This window comes from Xyrauchen texanus, chromosome 10 (assembly GCF_025860055.1).
Source record: "Xyrauchen texanus isolate HMW12.3.18 chromosome 10, RBS_HiC_50CHRs, whole genome shotgun sequence".
Classification (NCBI taxonomy): domain Eukaryota; kingdom Metazoa; phylum Chordata; class Actinopteri; order Cypriniformes; family Catostomidae; genus Xyrauchen; species Xyrauchen texanus.
The window spans coordinates 23,049,221-23,075,519 of record NC_068285.1 but is presented as its reverse complement, the minus strand read 5'-3'; the positions used below and the strand labels follow the sequence as shown (position 1 = coordinate 23,075,519).

At 36.9% G+C, this 26,299-nt stretch overlaps 1 protein-coding gene across 1 annotated transcript in view; it reads right to left on the bottom strand.

The window, feature by feature from the left end:
- The window catches only part of LOC127650893 (CUB and sushi domain-containing protein 3-like), a 686,283-nt gene that overhangs the window by 238,522 nt on the left and 421,462 nt on the right, over positions 1–26,299 (bottom strand). Inside the window, exons 10-15 of the mRNA XM_052136534.1 lie at positions 23,094–23,215; positions 11,824–11,927; positions 10,438–10,550; positions 5,774–5,956; positions 4,035–4,361; positions 1,347–1,541 (exon numbers count right to left, since the gene is read on the bottom strand). Coding sequence (XP_051992494.1) covers positions 1,347–1,541; positions 4,035–4,361; positions 5,774–5,956; positions 10,438–10,550; positions 11,824–11,927; positions 23,094–23,215 — 1,044 coding nt within the window. The remainder of the gene's footprint in view (positions 1–1,346; positions 1,542–4,034; positions 4,362–5,773; positions 5,957–10,437; positions 10,551–11,823; positions 11,928–23,093; positions 23,216–26,299) is intronic.

The following is a 26,299-nucleotide window of genomic DNA, read 5'->3' as shown; positions in this document are numbered from 1 at the left end:
AAGTCAGGGTTGGGAGGGTTACTTTTAAAATGTATTCCACTACAGATTACAGAATACATACTATAAAATGTAATTTGTAACATATTTACATTTACATTTATGCATTTGGCAGACGCTTTTATCCAAAGTGACTTACAGTGCACTTATTACAGGGACAATCTCCCTGGAGCAACCTGGAATTAAGTGCCTTGCTCAAGGACACAATGATGGTGACTGTGGGGATCAAATCAACGACCTTCTAATTAACAGTTGTGTGCATTAGACCACTACTCATATTCCATTAGATTACTCAAGGTCAGTCATGTATTCTAAATACTTTGGATTACTTCTTCAGTACTGGTGGATTTTTTCACTTGTTTTGACTATAAAAACTCTGCTAGTACAGTAAGAAAAAATACACATGTTAAAAATACATTCTTTAAAAAAAACCTAAATATCTAATGCAGTGTTGTTTCTAAAACAAGATAAATCTAATTGAATTTTTACATATATTTTTATAGGAAAACAATAAAACATTATTATCAAGAATATGGTTTTTACCTTAAGGTCTTACAAGAAAAAATTAATTATGATCTAACGTGAACTTTCTTGATAAAAAAATATTATCGTGTCTGGTAACATGTGCATATAAAATGGATAGAAATAGAATTTTAGCTTAGCGTAATTTACACAAGGATTATTTCTATTTCTTCTGCTCCAAACTTACTTCAAACTTACTTCAAACTTACTTCTCTCTCTGCTCGTATGAATGTAACACATCATAAGAAAGTTTCACAGCTGTTCAAATGCACTTTGGATCGCATCATTTATATATATAAATGTTTTCCATCTGAAAGGACTAAATATTAAATGAAACAAATGACAATAAAATGCAATGTAATCTCTTCAGTAATTAAAATATTTTTTGAATGTAACTGTATTCTAATTACCAATTATTTAAATTGTAATTGTAGTGGAATACAGAATAAATACGTAATCCCGTTACCCCAACCCTCTCTACAGGACATTTACAATCTCACACAAATTCTACAATAAGTGTAGCAAGTATAACACTGGCTGGTGGGAGACATCTTTAGACTGCCACTCTATTTGTCTGATCATATGAATAGTGTTACAACATAATTAGAAGCATGCTGAGCTGAGTATGATGGATTGGCAAGGATTTTAACTACAGATGACAGGCTGCTCAACACCACATGGCCTCCAGTTCACATGCCCTTTTAACCCCTGTCTCTGTGACCCACAGGTGACTGTTCAATTTAGTGTCACATAGAAAACTATTGGCTCAATTGTCCACTTATTTGGGACTCTTGTCCATTGATGGTGGCATCTAGCCCTAAAATTACCTTCACACTTTGGGATGGGGCCGCTCCACATCACCTTGCCACTGTTCAGCTCACAGGTGATGGTTTCAGCTCCCTGGGTCTTAATGAAGCCATCTTCACAGATGATGGATATAGAACTGCCCAGCTGGAAACTGTCACCAAATCGCCTGGCATTTAGGGGCACTCCAGGATCCGGACACTCATTATGGCCAAATGCTGTAAGAATGAAGGACATAAGATAGTACTCTGGAATTGGAAGCTTCATGAACAGGCTTGGGTGTTGTTGAAATGTAAACATTATAATGAACTGAAATGCAACAAAAACTTGAAGAATCTGAAACTAAACTAAAATACAAATAAAATATAAATTTCCATGATTCTAAAACTAACTAAAGTTTTTGATACACAATTTAATATAAAATCTGAAACGTTTACAACTCACCTTCATTAAACATGGAAATGCTACTCGATCAAAACTGCTTAACATATTTATACCAGTTAACGCATTAACTTTGGCTGCCCTAGAAAACTAATACTAAAATAGAAATGAAATATAGCTTACTGGACAATGAAAATGAAACTGAAACTAGAAAAGACTAAATCTAAATCTAACTAATGAAAACTAAACTGAAAATAAAATAGCAAATAAAACTAAATTAAAAGCTTAATATATCCCTCCTTTTACCATAGATTTTAGTTTTGAATTTTATTGTCAAAGAATTTGTGACACCACTATGTCACTAGGAAAATAGTCCTTACGAAGAAAACAAAAGTGACCTCTCTTATAACAATAATGTATCACTTTAACAAGTGACTAGTTCCTGAGAATACTAGGTTCTTAGGAAGCAGAAAACTTTGAATGACACTCAACATCTCAAGTAGTGCTCTTCATCTTCAATTTTGCCCGCATTCAAAAGCACAATTTTCAATTCTCCAAGACATGTTTCTTCTCGAGACTCTGTTTATTAGTCTCCTTAGTGTTATTGACCTTACAGCTGTTTTTATCAGAACTTTATGAAGCGTACACAGAGGCCCAAGGCGATTGGCCAGGAAAGCTGCTGTCCCGGCAATAGACTGAGTGTCTGATGGATGTCTAGTGACAGGAAAGGCCTACAAGAAGGACATGACGTTTGTCAGAATGCATACAGATTTAACAGTATTCCATCATAGCCTTGACAGCTCTTTACTGACAACGGTGATGTGTCAGTCTGTTAAAGGACTCAGTATTAGTGTTCAGACCTAACGATTACAGTATCAGAGTAATGTGCATGCGGACTGTCTACTTTGAAGACTTTGATGGATCATCGTGACATTTCGAAAGACTATCAAGAAGTCATTGTGTAGATTAAAGTCATGTAGGTGCTTATGAGGGATGGATAGGAGATTTGGTGAGCAGTGAGCCTCATCTTTTTATATATGACACACGTGGAAGTTGCTGTAAACACACATTATTTATATTACACTAACTGAATTTATAATTTCACTTAAAGTGATAGGGATGCAAAAATTTAAATTCTGTTACAATTTACTCACTCTCAAACCAGTATGTTATTAGGCACAATGTTAGCCTCAGTCACCATTTACTTTCATTGCATCTCTTTGCCGTACAATGACAGTGAATGGTAACTGAAGCAAACATTCTGCCTTACATATCCTTTTATCCTCTACAGAAGAAAGAAATTCATACGGGTTTGGATCAACATGAGAGTGAGTATTACTATTCACGCTAGCGTCATGTTTGATTTTTTTAATGGGAATGACAACAAGGCTGTGAGGGATAGACTTACAGTCTCTTAAATGGGCTGTATGCAGTATAAAGTGTTTTTGGTTGTTCCGCAGACAAAACATTGATAAAATGTCTGTTTAAGAACATTCAATATTCAAAGAACTCCCGACAGCATGAGTAGTGGAAAATCAGATGTGATCTAGGAGCTTTATGCAGCTTTATACTGTTTGTGCAATTGAAGAGATGGTAAGTCCATCCCTCACTTTCTCGATGTCATTCCCATTAAAAATCCAAGATGGCTCTAGTGTTAATTAGGTCTATATCACACTAGCAAGAGTGTTGCTGTACTGAAGTACTGTATATATTTTGTGATATTCCTTTTAAACAACAGTTCTAAAAATAAGAAGCTAATATTGAGGAACTTTCATTTTAGACACAACATGACCAGTTATTTTGTCTATTTTTGCTCTTCTTAAAAAATAGTTCCAAGTAAAGCCAAAGCAATATTAATTATTGCGCTTTGCCAAACAACGCACGGACTGGCAGCCTGTCAAGAACTCCACAAAACACAGACAAGCATAATGATATGAACTGTGAAGCATCACAGTGCTTTTAAAATAAATTTCAGCACTATTGGAACACCGCTTGTCCAAACAGATTGGAGGACTGGTACTAACTGTTGTATGAAGTACATTAAATCCATGAAACCTTGCTGTCAGTAGGCTAAATAAAATTGTGAAAACCAAATCATTCAAAGAATCAACAAGTTCTATAATCATAAAGGCTCCAAAATGCTGAAACAAAATGAGTACCTGTTAAGGAAAAGCAATAATGACTGCTGTCGGAAACTGCTCATACACAATACATGCTTAAAATGAACTTCATGCAGCTCTCATGCAGAATTCATGCTCCATGTATGCTTAATAAAAATTCAGGGTTTTAATCTGCGTTATGTCTGCACTTTTCAGAAGTGTTACACGCACTAGTGTAGGTAATGTTGAAACCCCGGCCGGACATGGAGTGGTCTGCCTGGAACTCTAGCCGAAGTATGTTGTTGTTGCTGGTGAGGTGGGATGGCACCTCCGCCCCTGTGAAACGGCCAAGCACAGATGAGTCCAGCATTTCTCCATCCTTCACGGTCAGGATATCATATGGAGCCTCTAGGTCAAAGTCATTGAAGGCAAGGTGGATACGGCTGCCGGGCTCTGATAGGATCAGCCACACACAGTTAAGGTTGTTCCCATAGCCCTCTGGGTAATCCGGAGAGAGGACTGTGCCCATGGGGGCAGTGAAGTTGGAAAGACAGGGAACTGAAAGAATAAAATAGAATAGAATAAAATAAAATAGAATAGAACAGCACTTGTTTGCCTAGTGTCTATTCTGTATCTGTTTCAATTATGAAAGGGACATGAATACTATTTCAGCTGTGTTGGACTGAAAAGCACATAGCAACATGTTTCTACAAAAACATGCAATGTCATACATCAGTAATGTACAGTATAATAAAAATAAAGCATTTAGCCATGTGTGTGTCTATAATATGCCATATGGAGACTCTCATTCAGCTGATGATTAGGTTGCAAGCTTTCTGAAAAATGGTGTTTATGCCAGAGATGTACTTCAGGCTATAAAAAGATCTGATTTGTTCACTCTTCCAATTAGACTTGGAGAAATTCTGGTTATGCATTTTAAAGCAACTAAAACAGCCTAAAGGTGAAGTATCAAAATATAGCAGCTGTCACTGTAGCTGAAGCAGTCTGAATAAATCCAGGCTGGCTTCTTATAGAAGCCAATTATTTCAGCTGCCTTTTACCTCAGAAATCTCTGCATTCATTGGGAAGAAAAGGCAAAGACTGGAAAGTTAATACAATCTATTCATATACAATTGCTTATGTGACATAATTTTTTAAATGTATTTATAAAAAAAAAAACAAGATGGCACTGGAAGATGGAACTTTTATAAATAAACAGTGTTGAGGACATTGCAGTAAAGCATAATGCTTTTTTACATTAATCTGACTAATATTTTTTGTCAGTGGTTCAAAACCAGTGGGTAGTAACCCAAAACATCATTGCAGGTCTGTTCTGATAGGGTCACGGTACTAACCATATATTTGTGCATAGTTAGAAAAATAAATCGAAGGATAAATGCTTCTCATTTCTTTTCGTTGTTGATGTCAAAGGCCATGAATCCAATCAAACTCTGATATTTTGATGCACATTTATCTAAAAGTTGTCAGAAGCTGGCCAAATTAGGCAGATGCCAGTATAGACAGAATACATGACATTAACAAAATGAAACAAGGTAAATAAAAAACTAAGAAATGACCCAGACCACATCAAATATACAATATTTGCAATGAGGAAAAACATTGTTTTGGTGTTTTACAGAGTTAATTATTGGCTGCTACCAAAACAAAAACAGGCAATTTTCTAATCATGTTAATAATTTTGCATATTGTTGGGACTAAAGAAATATTTCTGTTTGATTTAAAGCATATTTTTGATTACTTTCATATAACTTTGGAACTGTGTTTGGTCACCATTTGATGTTCAATGTAATATCTTGGTCCTGAAGAAAAAACAATTGAGAGACACTGATCTACTGTAAATTATCTAAAACTGTTGTGCAAACTATTTTGTAGAGTACACAAACATAGACAGGGACAATATTTCCATAGGTATTGCTCAGTTTATAATATATATTGTTGACAGTACTCACAAATGCAGATTGGGATGTTGGCAGACCACTGGTTGTTGTTCTGGCAGGATATTGTTTTCTCTCCAATTAGCTCAAAGCCAAATTGGCACTCAAATCGTAGTACATCACCATTAGAAAAACCATCTCCTTCCCTCATTCCATACAGAGGGGTGCCTGGGTCCCCACAGCTTTCCTTGTCAATTTCTGTATACAGAAAGCATTTAAATAGGATGGATCACCTAACATGTCTATTTGTCTTCTTTCACTGCTACATCTGTCATTGGAAGGAACTCTGAGATGTGTCTGCATTGACAGAATCAGATTAGGCATCTCATTCTGAGAAATTAAAAGTTGATTAATCGACACAAGTGCAAGAGCAATCTATGGACTACTGTGCTACAAGCAAACTCATTAATACCCCTTCTGGAAAATCTAGTTTAAGATGGTATCTGTATTTTGGAACATGGCAGCTGTTTTTTAGCTGTACAAGTTGGTCATAACCCGGTCCAAGTTGGTCATTTGCTGGTTGACCAGCTACAGTACCATTTTCAATAAAAGCAGCCTGACAACCATGAGCTAGTATGACCAGTTTTTGCTGGTTTGTTGTTCCAAGATGCTTGGCCCAGCTTGGACCAACTAATAACCAGCTTGAACCAGCTAGTGACCAGTTTGGACCAGATAAAACTGGCTTGGACTTGCTAGTGACAATCTCAGACCATAACAACCAACTTAACAAACAAGAAACCATCTATCATGTTTCAAAACTCAGCTACCAGCTTATGGTGGACTTTCCAGCAGGGCTTTCAGAGAAAGTAAGACACTGAACTCTACTGCTTAATTACAAAGGTGCACTCATTTCAACAGATGTCAAACACTAAGTTCTCCCTCCACTTAGAGGAAGTTGAGCGGAACAGAATGCTAACAGAAGCCTCTGTCCTGCCGAGATAAGCTCTAGTAATTCTGTATGAGAAAGAGTCTGGACACTTTGAAGGTGGAGCCAGCCAGGCAGGACACCCAACTTCCACCCTGTGTACAGACACCAAGTCTCGGGGTCACAATACCTAGATAACACCTTGCATCTGCACAGAACCAGCTCAATGGGTCGGCAATCTGCTGGAGTGGGCAATAGATCTTCTCAGACACTTTGCACGGCCACTCACAGTTGACCTGTTAACTCTTGTTACACCCTCATGCATCCTTATTCGGAACAAGGGAATGACAAAATAAAAAATCTACTAAATTACATTTAACATCAAATCAAAGTTTGAGCATGTGGGAAGGGAGGATTTCTCCTGAGGTATAATGGAGGTCTTTGGCCAATATTTGATGTATGGCCTTAATTTCCGACATGACAGTCTCTTTATGACTACCACAATGCTTTACTTTGTTGGGCAATTGTGAGGGGTGGCTGGGGGAAGGTTAAGCCATATTTAATGCTTTGTATTTACGATGGAGTGAAAAATAGAGAGCAAATTGTCTGCAGGAGCCCGTGATGTGGGAATAATCCCAGACAACGCTATACTCGATTGTGAGGTCAGCATGTCATATGGGACCCCCAACAATTCTATTGAGGTGATTAATGTGATGGGTGCTTTGTGTTCTTGTATTCCTGAGGACCTTGCTGTGGAGATCAATTGGGTTAACAAGCTATCCATTCAAATACAATAGGTTGATTCTCTATACGTAAGCACAAACAAACCACATGGGGGAAGTTTGGGGTCATCTGTCTTTTCTTCCTGAAATAGCCTGGGATTTATTGAGTATCAGTGAACTTTGGCATGTAATGCATAAAAAAAAACATTGTAAGTATTCTGCGCTTTTACCATACAGCAGGACTCATTAAGTGAACTTTCACGTGAAAGTCTATAAATAAATGTAATCTCAAAACATTTCTTATTCATTGGAAAATAACAAGTAATTTATCTCTCCCATTGTGTCCCTTGGATCCCTTGGATATCATTTTATTTCAGTAATGCCGACTTTATCTCTCTCAAAAAAGTCTCATTATCACAAAGTCAAGTTTTACGTGGAGTTTACGTGGAGTCAACGCACATAAAGCAAAGCACTTTTAAAACAGAAGTTCACATGAGTCAAGTACACACAACAGAACTCCCAAAGAGATAGTGTCTGTAATTCCAAAGATGTTGACAAGTGTTTGCCAAACAGGATACACACAGAGCCACAGTATTTATTAAATGAATGGAGAGCTTGGGCATTTACTAGGGTGTTTACTAGAGTTCTGCTATGGATAATCAATGCAAACTCTATTGATAACTTCACTAATGCATTAGAACTGTTACTTTAGAGAAACTTTACTTTTCCACTCTATTTCAACTATTTAAACATTAGTTTAAAAAAAAGGTCATACCAAAGTACTTTACAAATTAGGATAATGCAATAATTTTGCAGGCTATTGTCGAGTCATAATCTTACTAACAGGTCAGAGATTGGTGCATTTAGTCTAAATTCAAAGTTGCCGATATTGACATGCCATTAGCAGGAGTTCATCCGATGTTACTTCCCAAAAAATTTTACTTGCATATTATGTAAGTATTCTAGGCTACAGTACAAGGTTATAAATATAGTAGCACAGGGAACTTAACCAAGTTATTAAATATACATATTGTTTGAAGATATTACAGATACCAAAAAAATTATTATGCTGTATATAGGATAGCATTTTGTTTTTCTACAGTAAGTACAAGTTGAGGCACCGTATAATTCAAACAAAGTGCTGTATATTATGCTTTCTAAAATCTAAAGCCAGTCCAAAAATGTGTGGCATCATATGTTTTGTGGCTGAATTGAAATGCATTTATTTCAATGGATAATGCCATTACCAGAGAATAGAATGAACAACAAGACGTTAGACTTAAGGATAAAAGACAGATTTAATGTTAAGATATTAATGTAATGAATTCAAATCATAGAAGAAATTGCTCAGAAACTTGCTCAATTGCAGAGACTGAATTTAAATGTTAATTTGTATCTTTTGGATAAAGTACATTTTTATGTTTTATTTCATTAAAATTGCTCACCACAAGAAATAAGAACACAATACACCCTCAAAAGTAAAACATAAAAGGTATACATTTAACAACAGAAAAATAAAAATGTAGTGTACTAATAAACTAAACAAAAGCAATAAACTCACCAAAATCATTATAAAAAAAATAACCTTCCATTTCAAATCATCATGATTGTTTTATTTTGAAGTGACCCTTTTGTATAAAATCATGGCCTGACAGGTTAATGAACAGCTGGGAACAAGCCTATGGAAGACCACAACATGTCTTTCATTCGGTGCAGGAGTTCTGTTCACCATTAAAGTGTTCCATTTATGATTGGATTCAAAGGGCATATGATTTATATAACTTACATCATGTATCATTTGGGACTTCAGTGGATTATGAATTCCATATATGTTTTGGAACATAATCTACATAATAGAATCTGCCTTGCATTTTATGGTAAATACACAACATTCTTATTATACGCCAAAAGATATGGAACTATTCTTAAGTATGAATAAAACTACACTTTTAATGCTGACAAATGATATTCTGTAAGATAATATACATATAGAAATATAAAAATTTGAGATTGCCAGATTGTTCATGGCCCAAGCTATAGATATTATTTCCACCTCATGTATAGTATGGTCATCTCAAAACTGAAACATTCACATCTATGATTGACAGGTCCAATTAGATCTATCTAGAAACAGACAATTGAGAAACAATTGTCTGTGCCATATTTAGGATGAATTATAGCAGGTGTAGAGATGAAAAGGGGATATAATCTGCAGTATTACGCAAGTCTCTCCTAGGAATATCATATAGTAATCTTTCTTTTTTTTTATCTCTGGTCTTGCACTTTGGGGGATTCAATTGCTCTCTCCTTTGCTCTCTACGTCTACCTCAGTCAGTCTCTCTCATTATGCTGAATGGCACGCTGTTCATCACCTAGACACTAATTTATTACAAAACCTTGAGGGAGGAGAGATAATCAAAGATATGGGTTTTGTAGGGATTGCTGCTTCTATCAAGTGAATGTAGCTCATGTGTTCAGGATGAAAGTTAGACGCCATGCCTTCAACAGGGACCTCTGAAGTGATTTGTGGGAACTGCTTCAGTTTTATGCACACTGACTACTAAGCACGTGTGCCAAATTGTCTTGCTGTGACAAGTCCAGGTAAATAATGCTTTGGCCTTTGATGTCGAAAGTTCCTTGTAGTAGCTGTTAAAAACACTACTTTAAGTTTGATTGGATCTGGGCTAATGCCAGGCAGGTTGTTTGTACAATTTTGCTTTGGCTTTTTCATTCCTTTTCTTTCCCCAATTCTCCTTCATTTGCTCTCTCACATGCACATTTGAACATTCTGTTTGTTTGCCTTTACAAATAATATATATAATTTGTTTTGTCTCTGTGTGTTTTCTTTATTCCTCCACAAATTCCTCTACTAAACATTACCTTGACAAAAGTACATTGCATTGTTGACCGCATTGCTCATGTGTTACTTTAAAGGCTAAGTCAACTGATTGCGGTCTAATCTTGACATCATTTTCTTCTTTAGAGTAAGTCCCTTCTTTCGCAGTTCCTAGATCTTTTCACTCTTTTTTGTATTTTTTTGGACCATTCACCAAGGGACAATACTTTATTCTATTGAAATGTCATTCAGGTACCTTTGTAGTTGATCTTGAAGCCTATGGATCCCACACTTTCATCTGACTGAAGATGAAGCCACATCTGATGGGTCATGCTGACGATGAGGTCAGGCACAAAGCTACCGGTCAGACTGAGATGTAAGAGATTGGTCACAGAAGAGCAAAGCAGAAGAAAAAAACAATTGATCAAAATTGGCCATTTTGGATGGTCCCGAATGTTATGATGACAGGCATCTGATTAATTACCTTGAAGTCATCACTACTTAGCATTCCCTTCAAGATATGATTGTAATATCAAAATTAAGTTAAAAAATTTTTTTTTTTACAAAGCAGTTCATGACCTCTTTTGCCAAGCCAAACCTGACTTTGGCATTTTTTTTTTTATTATATATATATATATATATTATTATATATTTTTTTTTACTTTTTACTTTGTCCTAGCTAAGAAGTATAAAAGATAGGTGATATCATACATTTAACTCAAGATCACAATAAGGTCAAATTGTGCAATCTGTGCAATCATAAAAAAAACACTAAATCTAGTAAGTGTTCTACCATCACTCTTCACGACTGAAGACAGACATATCTGAACTCTAAGTATTATCAAAGTTGAGCTAAGGGTGAAAAACTATTGAGATCCAGTTTTTGAAGTCTTTAGACTTTTGACAACTAACATCTCAATGGTTGCAGACACAGTAATACTATCATTTTACACTTAGTATGATTTATACAAGTAGGACATTCTCTTTCAGCACCCTTTGTTGGTTTTGGAATATCATTGGTCGGCAACCTAAGGCATGCGTGCCAGCATTGGCACGCGGAGGGGTAATCACAGGCAAACCAGCAACGGCAAGAGAGTATGTATAAATATATAAATTCCACACCTGCATTCCAATCTACATCTTGATGCAATCCTTCCTCATGATCACACAGATTGTTTTTACTGCTGAATGGGAGGTTGAACAAAAAGTAAAAATGTGACAAGACTGCAGTATACCCAACAGAACCGTGAAGCACGTGCAAGTCATTTGCACGTCACGATCCAGAAGAGCTTCACTTTCGGTTAATCGCGTGAGTAAACGTGTCCACTTTGCTTCGGTCATAACAGCCTACATTCGGTGTTTCATTTGTTCCTTTTTGCTTTCAGAACAACATGTGATGCAATAAGGAATGTATGTGATGTATGGTGTCAGCACAACCATTGACCAGGAAAAAAAAAAATGGCACTCCATGTCAAAAAGTTTGCTGACCCCTGATTTATATCAACCAAACATTGCTCAGGGCAATTTCTGGTTGAAATGAATGTGATTCCTGTAACAGCACAGAATGTTGATCCATCGATATGTCAAACTTCTGTAAATTAGGTATCATTTTACCATTCCAGACTGTGAATAAGACACTCACACTTGCAAGATTGTTTTAGGGTCTCCCACTTCTCCTCCATCACCGATGGTTAGTGTGTCATAGCCCAGTTCCAGGTCAAACTCCTCAAAGTTAATCTGAATCACCTGTCGGCAGAAATTAGGCATAATGCTTAGTGATGTGTCAAATGAACGGAATGAAACTATATGGTTCTTGCATAATTGAATTCCCATCAGCTGACTGAAATTGAGAGAGAGAAGACTGCCAGTACTCAACTCTTTACTGGATTTTGCTGAGAAGAAACAAACTTCACTTTTAGTAATACAATTTTCCTGTAAAAGTTTCCAAATGCAGTTTGTCAAAATTGTACTCAAGTTTACTTTGAGCATTTGAGCATGATAACGTTGCCTCTATTGAACAAATATCATAAATCAAAATGAATAAAGGTCTGAAAGATTTTTTTTACCCCACATAATTCAAGTGCTTTTTAGGTAACCCCTTATTTTACAGTGCCCGTGTTACTGTGTATTTGCATTAGTAAGTACTGTGTAATAACAATTAACTACATGCACATCTGTTTGTAATTACACATGTTATTACTATAGTCATTAATCTTAAATGAATGCAATATGTGTAATAAAGGATTACTGTTCCTTTTATATAATATGGCTGCACATTCAACACAACATTTAGCATTCAATATGTTTTAATAGTGTTCAAGAGAGCAGTGTAATCGTATTTCAAACAATCAAGCTTATAATCCAAGTACAAATTGAACCATTTCTGAAATTAATGGTTCAGTGAGAGATTTTTTGAATGCATGTCCTTCCCCTTCCTCTTCTGCCTGCCTTCTGTTCTTCCATCTTTCTCTGTATCTTGAAGGAAACTATTTCATATGAAACAAATATTTTAAAACTCCATATGTAAAAGCAACTATTTATACAAAAACGAATTATACCAATTACACACAGCACAATAACGGATTAATTCAAAATGTTGTTATTTCGAGCCTCGACCATCTCTTGGATCAGTGGGATTTCGGAAAGGAGGATTGTGGCTTTAGATACAGGGATTATAGGTGCATAAGAGCCACAGGCTTATGAAGAGGACTGAACTTTATATATTGATTAACCCATTGAGAGAACCTGGGTGGATTTAGTTACCATGGCAATAGGTTCTTCACCATTGTCAGGGCTTTGCAAGTTTGGATGTATGAGAGCTACTTAGGGCCGGTGACTGAAGCTTAGATGGCATCTCAGCACAAATAATAAAGTTGTTTTCCATATAACTGAATACAAAATACTCCAGAGTCGCTGTCTCATTAAAGGTCACCAAGTAACAAATGCAGTGGCACAGCAGAGATGCAGAATATAACAAGATGAGACTTTAGACACAAAGCTGGGAATGAGACTTCATATACACATTGCTGTTTCAAGATAATCTAGGAGTAGCCTGATAACTCATTTTAAAGGGATAGATCACCAACAATTAAAATTCTGTCAGCATTTACTCACCCTCCTGCTTTTCCAAACCTGTATGACGTTCTTTTTTCTGTGGAGCACAAAAAGATCTTAAAGGGTTAATTCACCCAAATTCTCTCATGATTTACTCATGCCATCCAAGATGAGTATGACTTTTTCAAATGCTGAACACAAACTTTAGATTTTTAGAAGAATTTCTCAGCTTTGTAGGTCCATACAATGCAAGTGAACGGTTGCTAGATTTTGTTAAGCTCCAAAATCCACATAAGAGCAACATAAAATTACTCCAGAGTCTGGAGATAAATCCATATCTTGAGAAGTGATATGATAGGTGTGGGTGAAAAACAGGTCAATATTTAAGTCTGTTTTTTTACTATTAATTTTCCTCCCTGCTCAGTCAATGGCCACTTCACATTTCACTTTCCCATTCTTCCTCTGATTTTGGGTATACACACCCTTCGTGCATATCGCCCTCTACTGGGCAGGGAGAATAATTTATGATAAAAAATGACTAATAAATGGATCTTTTTCTCACCCACACCTATCATATCATGTGTGAAGATATGATTTAAACACTGTAATCATATGAATTACTTTTATGTTCCCTTTATGTGGATTTTGGAGCTTAAAATTTTTTGCACCCATTCATTTGGATTGTGAGGATCTACAGATCTGAAATATTCTTCTAAAAATCTTAATTTCTGTTATGCAGAATAAAGAAAGTCATACACATCTTGGATGGCATGAGGGTGAGTATATCGTGAGGGAATTTTAATTTTTGGGTGATTTTTAGCCCTTTAAACAGATGGTTAGCATCAGTCAACATTTACTTTTATTGCAACTAAATTTTTTTCTCCATACAATACAAGTGAATGGTGACTGAGACTAACATTCTGCCCAACATTCCTTTTGGGTTCCAAGGAAGAAAGAAAATCATACAGTTTTGGAACAACGTGAAGGTGAGAAAAATATTTTTTATTTACAAGAGAAACCATAAACCTAATGCCAGATCAGCCTAACTTCTCTCATATCAAATAGCACACATCAAATCTGGAACTTGTATTGAGTGACTGCCCTGCCTGCCTGCGGTTGTCATGGTGATTTGAGTCGTAAGTTAATGCTTTTGTTGAAGAGTGAATGAGGTGCTGAGTTTTGAATTGCAAAGAAATAAGGTAATAGAGCAGAACTATGACATATTACGGAAAATGCTTTAGTGTGAAGAAAAAGGCCTTCTTTAACCCTTACATACAGACAGATCTTTTATCATTGTGGGCATGTGATGTGTCATTCTGAAAGTCATTTGTTTTAAAAGCTAGTCCTTCATACAGGCAAAGAGTCACCACTCAAACCGCATTCAGAAATGAAATATCTTGTGGCCCAATGCAATTCACATAAACTTAAGTATATAAGTATATATAAATATATATATATATATATATATATATATATTTTAAAATTTTGAATAATTTAGAAAAATGTCAATCCTTTACAGTAATGAGATTGTGATAAATTATCATAAATAATGAAACAAATCTAAACAGTAAACCCTAGATCAGGGGTGGCCAACTCAGATCCTGAAGAACCATTGTCCTGCAGAGTTTAGCTCCAACCCTAATCAAACACACCTTCCCTTAATTGTTTTAAGTTATCCTAGAGAACATCATTAGTTTGTTCAGGCATGTTAGATTAGGGGTGGAGCTAAAATCTTCAGGTCAGTGGCTCTCTAAGACTGGAGTTGGCCACCACTAACCTAGAGCATTTAATTTCTGCAATTTGTATCTATATATTCTTATCAATACTGTATATCTATATATTTATATAGGTGTGAAATATGAACCTTCATGAGATGCACCCAAGTGCTTATTTAATTCATGTCTTTAAGTGCAAATATGTACATACAAATACAACAAAAGTGGTCTGATCAAAGACTTTGAATTCGACAATAATGTGTTTTTTTTTTCAAGGTGAAAAGCAAACTGCAAGGATGTAAAACTCCCATAGAGCTGCCTGTATTGTTATTTCCACTGATTAAGTTCACAGAGATGGGATTTTTGCTTTCTCTAAGCCAGACCACTTCAACTGTCACACAATCCTGCTGGGATTTACTGCTAGCGCTGGGCTCGTGGCTGTAGTATCACCCAAGCATATCACTAATGCAGTTCAGGCACATACAAACACTGAGAGCACAAACCGTCTGACCACTGTTCAAGAAATTTCGATGATCCGGCAAAGCAAAAGAGTGATATACCTCAACCTCTTAATCCAACTACAAGTGCTTTAAATGTGCAATATACTATGGAATTTACATTCATTTTCAAGCAATTTAATTCTATATGTAGTGTCGCACCATTCATAGAATGATGTTTGATTGTTGGGTAGCTTGGGAGTTCTGCTAATGAACTATACGATTTTCGGAAAGATTTTATATTGTTATTATTACCATTAATAAAACTAATTAATTATTAAAGACCCCATGAAGTCAATATTGGAGTTTTGTCTCTTTTAGTTCCTGTGTGTTAGTTTTAAGGTCATCTATAGTGTACTCCTAAACATTTAGACAAAATGAACTTTTAGCATATATACTATACACATTTAAACATTTCCTCTTCTGGAAAACAGACCAAAATGATTGATGACTCATCTATTATAATGTGAATCTTACTGTTTAACATGCAATGAGGCACTCTAGGCCATGCGTCAGAGTGATTTTACTACTGGGTGTGCAATTTGCCAAACAACACCCTTTAAATGTGGTAAACTCACTGTAAAGTCTCTTTTCCTTCATATAAATATTACACATTTTGATCATGCTCACTTTCTTCTGTTCAATGAATTTTCAATCGTGTCACTCAAATGAGACTATTTCAGTCTTACCAGCAGCATTATTTCAGTACTATCATGTCAGCCCTCCAGCACACAGCGAGCAAGTCAGGATCATGTCAAATGACAGTTCTGATGAACAAAAGTCACCGTCCAAATGGCAACAAGGTAAGTTACATATTTAGAAACATTTGGCAAGAAAATGCTAGAAATCAGAAACATGTGCCAATTTGACTCTTACTCCCTTGGTATGTATTAAAGAGTACATAATCTATATTGAATGAAACTTAGATCACTTTGATAAAACATTGATTATCATTTTTAGACGATCAAATGTAAACAACAGGGCACTTCAAAATTAAGCTTACATTTTCCGATTTCTCATAAAGATGGGTGTGCTTTTTGCTCTGGCTCCCTGCAGAACAGGAAAGTGCAATTTTCCTTTCATGCCTGATGGTGGAAAAGCTATTAGTACAACCCCCAAAACATTTATTTTTTATTTTTTTTTAAACCTTGATGTAAGCGTGGAGTGTGGAAAAAAATACATTCTGATGAAAAATGTGGTTCTGTGTATCCCCTTATAGACATAGATAAATAGGATGATAGAAAAGATTACAAATAACTATTTACCTCTCTCAAGTAGAAGATCTTTTTTATTTCCATTATTTTTTCTGTTGGATTATCTTGTTTGCTGGTCTTAGCTGGCTATTAAGTGCCTAAAATCTGACTAAATCCATTAAACAGACCAACCTGACCATTTTAGGCTGGTTTATTTATTTATATATATATTTTATTATGGCAAGATTTCTCCTTTGTATTAGCTTCTTTTTATTTTTTCTAACATAAAATGGAAAGTCTGTTTATATATGTATTTATTATTTTATTATTATTATTATTTTAACCAAGTGAAAAACTAAATAATATTGAAGAGAAAAGAGAGCCCCAAAAAGTGTACCTTAATTGAATGGTCACAACAAGGATGAGTGAACATGTGTCTGCCTGTTGTGATCTGACCTTTGATGTTCACTCTGAGGTTAATGTCCAATCTGGGCATCAGTCTCAAATGAAAGACCAATGGGGCGACAGCATAGCAGTTTCTGCTTGACAAATCAGGTCGCGCTCCATTCAGGATGGATAACTACACTTTGAAAAACACCCAACTACAAATGCACAAAGTGATATTTAACACTGTTGTTCCTAAGACTTCTACTTCTAGGCCAGAGGACACAACAGAGGCACAGTAAATGAGGATGGAAACAGTGTATGCCTCACGCAATGGCCTTGATTCTCATATGCAGAGGGAGTAAATCAAGTATATTCCTCCGCTAACAACCGAGAAGCCCAAAGCGCCGAGCTAAGCAGAGATAACAAATCCCTGGGTAAATCAGTGATGCGTTATAATTATTGTTATCGCCATTGCTGTTGTTTATCCAACAAACAAATAAACAAATAAACACACAACAAAAAGAAACCAAACTGACATTGTATCATCCAATCTCACAATCCAAAGGTCTCACAATGGATTCTAAAATGAATTAACTCTCACCAAGGTTAAAGCAGAGAGTGCAATATAAATAAATTGGCACACTAAAATTGTGTCTGCCAAATATAAGCAAAGCAATAATGTTCAGGGCTGTAAGAGACAATTAGCCATTGCTCACATGAAAGAGGGCACAGTGAACTGGCAGCACTGGCCAGACACTACATGAATCTCGAACTGGAATGCAACTGAAATGCACTTTTCTGTCGCAAATAAATTCCTCCGCTGTAGCTAAATGACTTTTGCCACATAATTGACTAAAACCCACAAATTGTACGTTTTGAAAACGCTTTACAATTACTAGTGCTAAAAAAATGGAACAAATATCAAATGCTTTTTAAGCACAAGAGAGTGTTAATTAAAGGGATAGTTCACCCTAAAATTGACATTTTGCGATCATTTACTCACCATCACGTTGATCCAAACCAGTATGAATTTCTGTCTTCTGTGAAATGTAAAAGGGAATGTTAGGCACTGACAGCCACAGTTACCAATCACTTTCATTACATTTTCTTTCCACAGAATGAAAGTTAATAGTGACTAAGGTATTCTGCTAAACATCTCTTTGTGTCCACGCAAGAAAGGTTTTAAAAAATATGAGGATGAGTAAATAATGACAGAATATTAATTTCTGGGTGAACAATCCCCTTTAATGTAGACATTTATGGATTTAAAAAAAAAAAAAGTGAGATTCTTTTTAAAGCAGTTGGCCAACTCTAGACACCACATGCTTGATTAAAGCATGCTTTAGTCAACTTCAACACTAAAACCAATTCACAGCTAAATGCAACATATGTTTCCTCCTCTCAAAATTAAAAGGTCTTGTGTGCCACTAGAACTGGTTAATGTTACGGTTAAAGTTATGAACAAAGAAAAACACTTTTTCTTAGGGTAGTGTCTGCAAACTCTTTGATTTATTGAAAACAACATGCCAAAGCCAAGGCTGCAGGAAAACAAAACAAGCGTCTCTATTCTTGTTGGCGAAGTTCCAGACCTTTCAAAGTGGTCAGATGCGAACTGAAAAAAAATCTCCATGGCCCATGAGGCTTTAATGCTACACTTTATCCATCATACAATGGGAAAACGTCCAGACAATTTCATCACAGCCTTCTGAACATTTATATAGTCCTGAGAAAGTTGCGTTGTGAAGCACGGCTCAAACCTTGGGTGATTTTGGCCATGAAGAAGTTTTGCGAAAATGTATGAATGAATAGTCAAAGTCAGTAGATGTGAACAGTTTAAAGGGCTAATACACATAGTAACACATTTTAATTCCTCTTTTACTCACACTCACGTTGCTCCAAACTGGTCTGACTTCTTTCTTCCAAGGAACATAAAATAAGATGCTAGGCAAAGCAGCCTCAGTCACCATTCACTTTAGTGGGTAAAAAGTTAATTGTAACTGTTTAACATTCTCCATAACATCTCTTTTTGTTTTCCTCTTGAGAAAGAAACTCATACAGGTTTGGAACAACATAAGGGAGAAAAAAATATTTTTTGGGGGTGAACTATCCCTATAAAGGAATATTCCAGGTTCAACACAAAATAAGCTCAATTAACAGCATTTGTTGCATAACACTGATTACAAATATACACTCACCTAAAGGATTATTAGGAACACCATACTAATACTGTGTTTGACCTCCTTTTGCCTTCAGAACTGCCTTAATTCTACGTGGCATTGATTCAACAAGGTGCTGAAAGCATTCTTTAGAAATGTTGGCCCATATTGATAGGATAGCATCTTGCAGTTGATGGAGATTTGTGGGATGCACATCCAGGGCACGAAGCTCCCGTTCCACCACATCCCAAAGATGCTCTATTGGGTTGAGATCTGGTGACTGTGGGGGCCATTTTAGTACAGTGAACTCATTGTCATGTTCAAGAAACCAATTTGAAATGATTCGAGCTTTGTGACATGGTGCATTATCCTGCTGGAAGTAGCCATCAGAGGATGGGTACATGGTGCCCATAAAGGGATGGACATGGTCAGAAACAATGCTCAGGTAGGCCGTGGCATTTAAACGATGTCCAATTGGGACTAAGGGGCCTAAAGTGTGCCAAGAAAACATCCCCCACACCATTAAACCACCACCACCAGCCTGCACAGTGGTAACAAGGCATGATGGATCCATGTTCTCATTCTGTTTACGCCAAATTCTGACTCTACCATCTGAATGTCGCAACAGAAATCGAGACTCATCAGACCAGACAACATTTTTCCAGTCTTCAACTGTCCAATTTTGGTGAGCTCTTGCAAATTGTAGCCTCTTTTTCCTATTTGTAGTGGAGATGAGTGGTACCCGGTGGGGTCTTCTGCTGTTGTAGCCCATCCGCCTCAAGGTTGCGCATGTTGTGGCTTCACAAATGCTTTGCTGCATACCTCGGTTGTAACGAGTGGTTATTTCAGGGAAAGTTGCTCTTCTATCAGCTTGAATCAGTCGGCCCATTCTCCTCTGACCTCTAGCATCAACAAGGCATTTTCGCCCACAGGACTGCTGCATACTGGATGTTTTTCCCTTTTCACACCATTCTTTGTAAACCCTAGAAATGGTTGTGCGTGAAAATCCCAGTAACTGAGCAGATTGTGAAATACTCAGACCGGCCCATCTGGCACCAACAACCATGCCACGCTCAAAATTGCTTAAATCACCTTTCTTTCCCATTCTGACATTCAGTTTGGAGTTCAGGAGATTGTCTTGACCAGGACCACACCCCTAAATGCATTGAAGCAACTGCCATGTGATTGGTTGATTAGATAATTGCATTAATGAGAAATTGAACATGTGTTCCTAATAATCCTTTAGGTGAGTGTATTTATTTTATTTTATTTTTTTTATTTTTTTGACTCGTCCCTCCTTTTCTTGAAAAGAAAAATTAGAAATTGGGTTCCAGTGATACAATTACAATGGAAGTGAATGAGGCCAATTAGTAAATGTTAAAATACTTTATTACTTCAAAAGCATAGCCATGTGACGTAAATGATATGTGTGTTGACAAGTCTGACAAAATTGCTTACTAACATTTTCTGTGTAAAATTATAGCCAATTTCACATCTTTGTTCTAAGGCGGCTGTGGCTCAGGTGGTGGAGCGGGTTGGCGGTTCGATTCCCAGCCCACATGACTCCACATGCAGAAGTGTCCTTGGGCACGACACTGAACCCCAAGTTGCTCCCAATGGCAGGCTAGCACCTTGCATGGCAGCTCTGCCGTCATTGGTGTGTGAATGGGTGAATGAGTCACAGTGTAAAGCGTTTTAAAAACCACTAAGGTTAAAAAAGTGCTATATAAGTGCATACCATTTACAGAGGTTGCTGTTCTAGCTGTTATTATTAAAGTAGGGGAGAGTGACATCAGTCCACATATCCTGAGTCACTCCACTGCCTGTTCATCACTGTGAACTCGAACTGAATGCAACTATAGGTCTCTGAGAGGACACTGATTAAAAGGGGTCATTTGTTGCATGTTTATGCACTGATTATATATTTCCTAAATAAGGGCTGACTGACTGTCGAATAAGTTCTGCCACTAGTGGATGAACAATATGTATTGTAAAAGGTGCTATACAAATAAAACGGATTTGAACGACAATATATTATATTTGGCACAGGTACATTTCTTGCAATGCCTGAGAGTCTAGTTTCTCCTAAGGTTTTTCTTCTTCATCTGAGACATCTATTTTTCAATTGTGGATATCTGCAATTCTGAGACATCAAAGTTCATTTGAAATGTTTAAATGCAAGACCTCCTTAAACACCCTAAAACTAATAAAGTTTCCCTTTCTGGACAGCTATTTGACTTGTAATAATAAGTCGTTTTGCAAGCACTACTCCACACATACTCATTTCTCGTCCCCTCGACATGGTAAACAATGCAAAATGTTGGAAATAAACTGAAGTGAGGCTATAAAAACCACAACAGCAATAAAACAGACACTGTTCACCTTTATACACACATAACTTACAAGGCCTATCATGCAGTTTCCAATAAAAGTTTAAGTGCATTGTTTCAGAAGAAGGGGTGGTTAGGGAGGTGTTTGTAGGGGGCAAGGCCATGATAACAGGCAAAAAAGGACAGGGGAGGAAAGTAAGAGACATCAAATAAAAGGCCAGGAGGACAGTGCAGGCAAAAGGTCAAACACCCATGAACTCTATCGCTCTCTCTACTTCACCGGCAGCATTGCCACAGGCCGAAGACCAAGAACTGAGCAGTGCTATGCCGGAATACTAATGCCAACCTGCAGAACCACTGCAACACCAGACTGAGGTATCAATAGGGGTGGTAGAGATGTTGATAAATTAAAGGGAATTAAAAAATGGAAACCAAACCAGTGTGACTTTCTTTCTGGTGTGGAACCGTCTCATTCACCATTCTCTTTTATTGCATCTTTTTTTCCAGACAATGAAAGTGAATGGTGACTGAGGTTATCGTTCTGTCTAACATCTCCTGTTGTTTTTCACAGAAGATAGAAAACTAAAGAGGTTTGTGTATGCTGTTGTGAATCAGGGTGTGTAAATGCTGGTAAAATTTACATTATTGTGAATAATTGGTAAAATATCCTTAGGGATAGGGAACCTTGGCTTCAGGGTGCAAGATTTTTGGTTTACAGACACACACCACATTTAAACAGAGTGGTCCCACAATCACACATATGCATGCAATTTATGATTAGTTGGTTAAAGTGCTGCGTTGTACAAACACATGATTATTCACCTCAGGGATGGACTGGGATTAATATACAACATGACACCTGTACTGGCCCATCTCAGCACACAGTGATTAATCCCCCACAATACAGTGTGTATCACATATGGAAATAAGATAAACTATTGCCTGCTGTATTATCTATTTGTTATGTAGTAATTTCTAAAAATCTAAGATGTCTATTTTTTATTTTATGCATTTATTTTCAATACAAATTATATAATCACCATAACTAATTGAACATTTCTGAATTTCTTAGTATTTGGCATGATGTCCTTTGACAGTATGCACTTGAACTGGCATGGATTGCAAGTTTGTTCAAAACTTGATGATCCATGTTATTCCATCATGATTTGAGAATGTTGATATCTGGAATCTGGAGTTAACATGGTTAATGTCCAAATGTTGCTTATACAGTATGATGATTGGTATTTTATTCATAAAACTTTGTTTTAATCTCAGATTTTCGATGTGGTCTCAGACTTATGGACCTGACTGTTCTTGATAAGAGAGCATGACAGTGTTACTGTATCATATTGTGTAAAAACTCTTTCTTTTAAAACCATCTACAAGGAAAAAAATCACCAAAAACAACAGCAAAATCTTTAAAAGCACTAAATGTTTCAAAAACAGGACAGCTTGAATCATCAATAATTAAACAGACATTTTCAGCATTGACCATGTAACAGCTGAAGGTGTGCTTGTAGAATATGAAAGATATTACAACATTACTATGCTTATCACATGTACATTTTTGCAGTGCTTACCTTGTTTGGGTTGCTGGCTGTAATGATCCACAAACACTGGGAGTTGCTCTCGTACTGAATGGGAAAATTTGGAGAGGTAAATGTTCCAGATGGACCTTGAAGATTTGATCCACAAGTTTTCACTATTTAGAAGGAAGGAGAAAAAAGAAAATGGCAAGATAAAATTAGGAGTGTGCTTCAAAAGCCAAAAGCCTGTCAAAGTCTGAGCTAATTGGTTTTCAGCTTGTGGTCAGCAGCCATTTAAAGTTTCTACTATTGATTTGATAATTAGAAAAAAAAGTCTGCGACTCTGCTTATCTCCGGGGATTGAGTTTCACTTACCGCTCATAATGTTTTAGTGGGATTTGCATGGCTCATATTGATATATAAACCCCAAGCCTCAACCAGTCATCCATGACCGTCTTAATTTGTCAACGATTAGCAATCCAATCAAATCCTCAGATGACTAACTTCATGGCGGCTAAACGAGTTAATTCCAAGTAGACTTAGCCAAACACACTTGGGCCTGATTTGTCATCTTAATATAGAAATGTCAGTTATAATTTGCTGAGTAGACACGCTCGGCTGTTTCTCTCCCTAAGCTAGTGACAGTGACATCTTAAAATTGACGACTACGGGGTTTTACGCCTTCTCAAATCTAGCCTCTCGTATTTTTGCTGCATTTATCATGCTTGATGTCAAAGTGACAGGGCTTTGATGAAAAGACAAGGAGGCATTATTTCTAACGGCACCAGGTTGCACTAGCGGCTCCTGACATCTTGATTGCTTTTGAAAATGAATAACTCATTATCTCAGGCATGCATGGGGGGAACCGCGAGGCTCCTTTGGGCCTGAATGTGCTCTTTTTCCTCTGAAAGTCATTCGCTCATCAAGGGGCTCCTAATTAGAATAATGTGACAAGACCTCTCCAGTCTGGCATTCGTAATAACCTTTAGCTTCAACTGATAAGGTTTTCGCATGAACCACCTATCAGCAGTCATAAAAGAGAAATACCAATAAATCTATGTGCCACCAGTGAGAGTTTAGTTTAAAAAGTCTGTGTCTTTATTAATGATAACATATTACGAAGCTGGCCAATTTGTGAAATATTAGCTTGTGTTACAGTTGTGTTATGTGACTGAACTGCATATTAATAAAACATTAGGAGAAACAGTGGTTCTCAACTGGTTTTGCTTCAGGGCCCAAATTTTACATTAGATCTCAAATGGTGACTCAAAAAGTACCAAAATTCTTCATTGTATAAAACTGATTCTTGACAGTTTCATGATCTTGGCAGCCAATAAGCCAATAACACAAAATGCACAAACCATGTTCTCTGTTGCAAGTGGACCTGTGTTTATGATAGTCTTGGTTATGTTTTCTTTTACCTTGTATTGTTTTGTGCATAGTTTTTGAGCATAAAGGCATGTCATGCAACCTGTCCTACTTGGCATCGGCCTAATTTGGCTAGCTTCTATCAAATGAGATGAACTGCAAAAAAAAATTAAAACCCTGTAGAGTTTGATTGGATGCACATCCTTTGGCGTCAATATCAAAAGAAATGGCAAGCCTTTTCTTTTCCCTTTTAAAAGCTCTGATAAGCCTATTTATTTCCCCAACTATACATGATTATGTGGTTTGTTGCATTATATAATTTGCATTTAGCATGACTTTTTCCCTGCTCTCCATGACCCCATCAGATCCGACCTAAGAGTCCTTTTGGGGTCCTGACCCACTAGTTGAGAAAAGCTGTGGAAAAATATTGTTAAGAGGTCTATTGAACCAGTGGTTTACAATTATCTCTAATCTCCCATAATAACAGGTTCACCAGTGTAATCCCAATTTATTTTATGAGGAACTAAAAAGGAACAGGGAAGGCACCTAAGTGGGGCCCAATAAATGGCTGTAATGAAATATATGATTAACTTAGCATACCTCTGGGATGTCATGAAAATATAGATCTAGGCAATTTTCTGCTTGATTTCAAGTGACATCATCTCAATTAGTTTATGTAGTCTGTAGCCACAAGAACAAACAGGCACCCAAGTGGCATGAATGTAGCAATTTGGTAGAGAGCTAAATGTCAGGGCTCTGCTGAGACAAAGCCCTGCACAATTTACATGTGTACAAGACAGAGAGTGAGACGAAGTCTGGACACACAAAGTCTGGACATACTGCCCATTCACGCAAAGTGAGATGGTCTGGGTTCTTGTGTGTAATAGTTGGGGGGGGGGGGGCGGGGGTCTTCATTGGGTGGTCATGTTCTGTGAGCATGTAGTGACAGCTGTTCAGATAGCTTCAGGCACTCTTCAACAAATATCCTACGCAGCCAGCAGTTACTTGAGTATCAAACATGATTGATTTCATCCCTGGCTGGAAGTTGGTGGTTAAACAATTTAACACTCTTAGTGCAGGACAGGAACAACATAAGGGTGAGATTTAAAGCTTTAGTGTGTAATTTTTCTTTTATGTTAAAATATTTTCTCATATCCCAGCTTAATGTGCAGAGACAATTGAAGTTAAGCCATTTTTAGGTTGACTTCTCTGAAAAATGAATATCATAAGTGCTATAAAAACATTGCTCTGTTTCTTTGAGCACCACATCCAGCCAGACAAAGCAACATTGGCTCAACCAACCTGTTTTCATTATTTCAATCATTATTTTCGATATTTTGTTTCACAAAGCAAGTGGCGCTGAAATATCACACTTCACCTTTAAGATGCGAAGAGCTACAACATGATGTAGCACATGTAAACACTTCAAAAGTCAATGTCTGCTCTTATCACTGTCGCTGTGTCTCAGTGTGCAGTATTGTTCCTACACACCAGTGACAATAAATTATGGACAAGTTGGCGATTTAAGAGTTCATAGAAGCGGTCCAGCAAGGTACATCAGTTCTTGCAGTCACGTATATTTGCGCATGCTTGTGCCTTCCCTGACAGCTCAATTACGGCCTGCTAAATGAACAGCCTTGGCTTGGCGCACTCGCCTGTAGCAAAGTAGCCAGAGAGAAATTATCTATAACATTAAGGGACAGGGTGAGCAAACAATTCATCACTTGGCCAACGATAACCTGTCACTTTTTATCCTACCTCCACAAAATAATGACAAGAACTCCAACATGTGCAAGAGTGGCATTTGTTTACAGCTGACGGTAAAGCTATTTCAAATTAACCATGAATTGTGCCACCCCTACCCATCTCCACTCTCTCAAGTGCCCCCTTCC